Here is a 6,003-nt window from a genome sequence, read left to right on the forward strand (position 1 = left end):
ATCAACATCTGAACCAGTTATCCATACAACTGATACTTTCCCAATTCCTACAGGAGACACCTGAGTCTTATAGAGAAACGATAGGGTTTGCAGTGGAGCGATAAGAAAATAGACAATACTCAGATACAACTAAAGAACGGAACTCAGAAAACATAGTGCATGTCGGTAATATGAAAAACTGAATACAAGAACCTCAAGCCAGTGTGTCTCAAGGATCGTGGCTGAGATGACTCAAAAAGATGATTCTATGTAGAGAAACAATAGAAAAGATAGCAGCAGAGGGAGCGAAGCGCAGTCCTCCGTGTAGCTCGATGATGACGAAGAAGATGAAGGGCTAGAGCTGCCCTAGGAAATGACTGAAAACCAGCATTCTCTGAGGAAGGAACCTTCAGGCTATCTGGAATAGCAACATGATGAAGAAAAGGAGCAGATCTGAAGCAGGAGGGGCAGATATGGAGCAAGAGGGGCAAAAGAGCAGATCTGGAGCAGGATGGGGCAGATCTGGAGCAGGAGCAAAGGAGCAGATTTGGAACAAGATGGGGACAGATCTGGAGGAGAAGATGGAGCAGCCAAGAGGCAGGAAGGAGAGGCAAAGAGAAGGCAGAGATGAAGAGGAGAGGTAGATGGAGCAGGCGGGGCTGCAGCAAAGGATGGCGGAGATGCGGAGCAGCTGCAGGTCTTGTCCTATCAGAAGGAGTGTGGGGGCAGATGCCTTTATAGGCCAGACCTAGCTGGTCGACCAGCTGGTCGATGGACCTGCCAGCTGGTCGACCAGTCCTGGTCGGCCAGACCAACTGGTCTTTCTAGCCACTTGTTTGGCTGAGGTGGCTGGCCTATGAGCTGTTAGATTGCTCCAGAAATTGGGGATTGTTTAGTTGCTGAATACCCCCTCTCAATTGCCAATTGGAGGGGCAAACATTGTGTGTTTGGAGCTTCGTGTAGGGATGTCGATGGTGGTGCTAGCTATCCCTGTGAAATGCCCAAGAGGAGATCACAAGAGGAGTGCCCTTGCAAGGGAATTGTTCACTTTCTCAAGTGTCGGAGTTACACGTATGATACCATATAGAAATAAGAACACTGAGAAGCTTGAGAGAATAAGCCACCCCCTCTCACCGCTGAAAGGTGGAGGAAAGAGCAAAGGTAAAGAACAAATTTGTCGTAGCAGCACTGATAATCCAGAGATGGTAGGATTTCACCAAAGGAAGAGGTCGTAGTTAAACAGTGATCCAATGTGTGCCCGATCTTGAACCTCGGGAGAAAGGAGTCTATCCCCGCCTCCATGAATATAGAAGAATTCAAAACAATAGTCATCAAGACACATCTGAACAAAAAGAGTCCCGCATAGGGAGAACTTGTAGATCCTGGAAGTCGATGCCGATGGAGATCTGGTAGAGGTGAAGAATCATGACCTTCTTGTTCGAAGGAATGGGGAGTGTCAAGCCTGAAACCAAAAAAGGAAGGGAGGGATGGGTGTAGAAGATGGAGGTAAGAAAGGAAGGGAGGGATGGGAGTAGAAGATGGAGTTCTGAAAGGGAGGGAGGGATGGGAGTAGAAGATGGAGTTCTTTCTCTTAGTGCGCAACGGAATGAAGAGGAAAAAGATATGTTCATAGGAGTGATGCTCCCCGTACCTATGGTCTCCATGAAGAAGCAGGATCTTTAGATCACCAGAGATCTGGGGTCTTTAGATCACCATGGCTTTGATACCATATAGAGAAACGATAGGGTTTGCAGTGGAGCGATCAGAAAATAGACAATACTCAGATACAACTGAAGAACGGAACTCAGAAAGCATAGTGCCTGTCGGTAATATGAAAAACTGAATACAAGAACCTCAAGCCGGTGTGTCTCAAGGACCGTGGCTGAGATGACTCTGAAAGATGATTCTATGTAGAGAAACAGTAGAAAAGATAGCAACAGAGGGAGCGAAGCGCAGTCCTCCGTGTAGCTCGATGATGACGAAGAAGATGAAGGGCTAGAGCTGCCCTAGGAAATGGCTGAAAACCAGCATTCTCTGAGGACGGAACCTTCAGGCTATCTGGAATAGCAACATGATGAAGAAAAGGAGCAGATCTGGAGCAGGAGGGGCAGATCTGGAGCAGAAGGAGCAGATCTGGAGCAAGATGGGGACAGATCTGGAGGAGAAGATGGAGCAGCAAGGAGGCAAGAAGGAGAGGCAGAGAGAAGGCAGAGATGAAGAGGAGAGGTAGATGGAGCAGGCGGGGCTGCAGCAAAGGATGGCGGAGATGAGGAGCACCTGCAGGTCCTGTCCTATCAGAAGGAGTGTGGGGGCAGATGCCTTTATAGGCCAGACCTAGCTGGTCGGCCAGCTGGTCGGCCAACTGGTCAGCCAGTTCTGGTCGGCCAGACCAGCTGGTCTTTCTGGCCACTTGTTTGGCTGAGGTGGCTGGCCTTTTGGCTGGCCTGTGAGCTGTTAGATTGCCCCAGAAATTGGGGATTGTTTAGTTGCTGAATAAGTCTCATATACCTTTGTAAGACCAGAATAAATCCAATCGTACCAAATTTAAATTTTGTTGTTCTAAAGTCCAAGATTCTACAAAGAAAATAACAGAGAAAACGAAAAAAGAAGAAAAATGATGTAACTTTTTTTTTTTTGAAAAACAAAAGGTAGACATACTTAGCAAGCAAAGCAACACTATGTCATCATCAGTGTGCAAGCATAACCAGCTATACTCGGTTTCTAAAGACCCACGGAGTCTCTTGGTCAAACCCAGTGCTTACTAAAATACGTCAAAATAACAAAAGAGAAAGAGAGCAAAAATAAACAAACAAATCAAAAACAAAATCAACCAAAAAAGGGGGGAAATCGAGAGAGAGAGAGAGAGAGATGCACTGCACACAGCAGTCAGTTTCACACCTTCCAAATCCATGCCTTTGCAATATCTCATATTCAAAAAACCATAAAATCAGCAGAGCGGAAGACCTGCATTTTCTCTATATATTCTAGCTCAGCAGCACTGAAATCATTGGGCCTGAATTTAGCCAGAACCCTTCTCAGACTGATGTTTATCCAAACAAAAACAACAGCAGCCTTGGTAGGGGACCGAAAACATGGCAGCACGTATGAGTAGGCAGCCAGAATCCTCATATAATGACAATTACTCCCCTTGGTCCTGATGGCAAGGAGTCAGGTAATGTAAGCCTAAGTAGCAACAACATATGCTTGGGCATGTGCATGCTGCACATGCATGTGTGTCTGCAGGTGAATGTGCAAGTGTCTTTACGTGTCTACAGAACTTGGAAAACAACAAACATCACCAACAATTCTAAAAATAAGAGGGAAAACAAGACATGCACGAATTGCAGTAATCCAAGATACAAAAACTGTGCAAAGAAGCAATTCTCATTTCAAGCCTAAGAAATATTTAAGGGGAAAACTGATACACTGTACTGAATTTCTTTCAGCCTCGTTGAAAATTTTAAAACAAGATCAAAACACCTCTCCTCGGACTTCGAGTGAGGAACCAAATACAGTGCCAATAATCCACTGGTAGATTTGGGGCAGGAGAGGTCACTACACCAAAGCTACAGAACTGTATTATATACTCAATCATATGCAAGTGGACTTGTCAGGCATCCACACCTAAACCTTGCTTTTCCAACTCTTGTCATAAGTTCAGCTTGTGCCTGTTCTAACAGTTCCACAATCTGAAAGAAGGACGGCCTTTCATCTGGGCATGCATCCCAGCAGCAACTCATAATGTACGCTAGTGTAGGTGGACAGTCTGGTGGAATGATTGGTCTTACCCCTTTATTGACAACAGCAAATGCTGCTTGAACAGCAGTCATGTGTTGAAATGGAAGGTTTCCTGTGATGAGCTCCCATAGCACTATGCCAAAGCTGTACACATCGACTTTGTGGTTGTAAGGTCGATGCTGTATCATTTCCCTGAGTCAAAAGGATACAAAAGTCAGCTTTTACACATGGAGGTGCTTATAGAGGTTACAATATTAGGTACTACGCAAAAAGGTATACAGAAAGCTTGTGGAGCAAGATGAATGTGAGTACAGAACATTGGACTTACGGGGCCATCCACCGATATGATCCAGTCTCGGGAGTCATGTCCTCATTTTGCACCTCAATTCTAGCAACGCCAAAATCTGCAATCTTTATTGACCTATCAGTTGCAATCAGTAGATTGTCAGATTTCAGGTCTCTGTGTATGAAATTTAGACTATGTAGATACGCCATGCCCTTGGCAACATCTAGAGCTTGTCTGACGGTAAGCTTCAAAGGAACAGCTCGATTCTGCCTCTTAACCAGAAACATTCTTAGAGAGCCGCCCGTGGCATACTCTGTCACAATGCACCAAACCAAGGGTTTTCTACAAGCTCCGATAAAGCGAACCACATTCTGGTGCCTCAACGTCGCAAGCATCATGACTTCCTGTGCAAACTGCTGCTCCATTAGGTGTGCTATTTCTATATTGTTTTCCGGCCTTTCCAAGATCTTTATTGCCACATCCTCCCCATTATAGGTTCCCTTGTATAGTCTTCCAAACGCTCCTTGAGCAAAGGCAGGGCCCATGCTCAACCTATGTAGATCAATGGTCCAATTTTCATAGCCTGCCAACCCCTCAGTAGGATTCCTGTCATCCATGAGGGCAGCCGTAAGCATGTCTCCGCTTAGTTTGTGTGCAGCGATCTTATTGAGGACCACACTGTGTCCACCCGTCGCGCTAAGATTCGCGGGTCTCCACTTCAAATCGGGATGCATGAGCATGATTGTTCTAGAGTTGTTGTTCGATCCCACACTGCTGTCTGCAATTGACATCGTAACAGAGCCATCCACGTTGCTAGTTTGGAAGCTCCGCATGCTGTCCACTGACATGTTGTCTGATCCATTGGCCAACCTCCGATACATACCCTCCGTAAAGATATAAAACTCTCCATTCTGTCCCGCCATGCTCGCATACTGTACTCGGACCTTGATACTCCCAGCAACAGTGCCAATAGAATTTGTCCAAAGTTGCAGACCTACAGCAAACGGCCAGGGATATTCACAGAGGCTCACTCCAAGTAGAGCAACGGATCTAAGCACTAAGTTTTCTCACTGATTTCATCCAAGCTCAGGCAGCATGACAGATGGGTGATCGTCTAGAGGAGCCAGGAGGCGTAGGAAGGTGGAGTAAGTGCCCCCGTTCCTGCTGGTGCTCGATCTTTGGGGCACTCCCTCGTTCGCTATCAGCTTAAGCTCTGGCCAGGCCAACAAAGCAGCTCGAGCCCCTCTCTCTCTCCCCTCTCAAGCTCTGGCGCGCGCGCTCTCTCTCTCTGTCTCTCTCTCTCGCTCTAGTGGCTCAAGCCTCAAGCTCTGGCTCTCTCTCGCTACTCGCTGGTGCTCAACTTTACACCATCCGAACTGGGTCGGACGATCTCTCTCTCTCTCTCTCGCGCCTTTGTCTCTCTGTCTCTCTCTCTCTCGCTCTAGTGGCTCAAGCCTCAAGCTCTGGCTCTCTCTCGCAACTCGCTGGTGCTCAACTTTACACCTTCATCCGAACTGGGTCGGACGATCGCTGGTAACCAGGCAGCTGCTCATCCTCAGCTCGATTTTGCAACGCGTCCTCTCGGGCTTTCTGGGGACCGAGCTCCAGAAAGCACATTAAGGAAATAGAATTGGAAAGTTTAAATCTCACTGGAATTGGTTGCTCACGGGCCCAACCTTCATTGAATGCGTATGTCCCCCCATACATTATACATTGATAAATGAATGAATCTCCACCTTAATCTTGCTCGTCCATGAACCTTCGGCATGCCCCGGTGGGCCAACTATGTAAACACCCGAATTCATGTCACTAGCACCTGATTGGTGCGCGGTTGGAGGAGACAAAAGTTGACCATCGAGTGGGCAGCAATGCGCGGCATCATGGGTCGGGACACAAACCTTTGTAGTTGAGTAAGGTGCTCTGCAACCCATTTGTGCACAGGGCCTCAATGAAATGCAGCCTCAAGATAGGTTGGACACATGTGCACATCCTTTTGATTT

At 47.0% G+C, this 6,003-nt stretch overlaps 1 protein-coding gene across 1 annotated transcript; it reads right to left on the reverse strand.

Moving 5' to 3' along the window:
* Nucleotides 1–3,384: 3,384 nt before the first annotated feature.
* Nucleotides 3,385–5,612, reverse strand: LOC147896136 (serine/threonine-protein kinase STY13-like). The gene is made up of 2 exons (XM_087382736.1): nucleotides 4,046–5,612; nucleotides 3,385–3,909 (listed from the first exon to the last, which is right to left on the reverse strand). Exons 1-2 carry the CDS (start codon nucleotides 4,924–4,926, stop codon nucleotides 3,567–3,569), a joined length of 1,224 nt encoding a protein of 407 aa, XP_087238862.1. The 5' UTR covers nucleotides 4,927–5,612; the 3' UTR covers nucleotides 3,385–3,566.
* Between the last annotated feature and the right edge of the window lie 391 nt (nucleotides 5,613–6,003).

This window comes from Dipteris shenzhenensis, chromosome 12, assembly GCF_047967505.1.
Source record: "Dipteris shenzhenensis isolate YYH24624 ecotype China chromosome 12, Dip_SZ_1.0, whole genome shotgun sequence".
Taxonomy (NCBI): Eukaryota; Viridiplantae; Streptophyta; class Polypodiopsida; order Gleicheniales; family Dipteridaceae; genus Dipteris; species Dipteris shenzhenensis.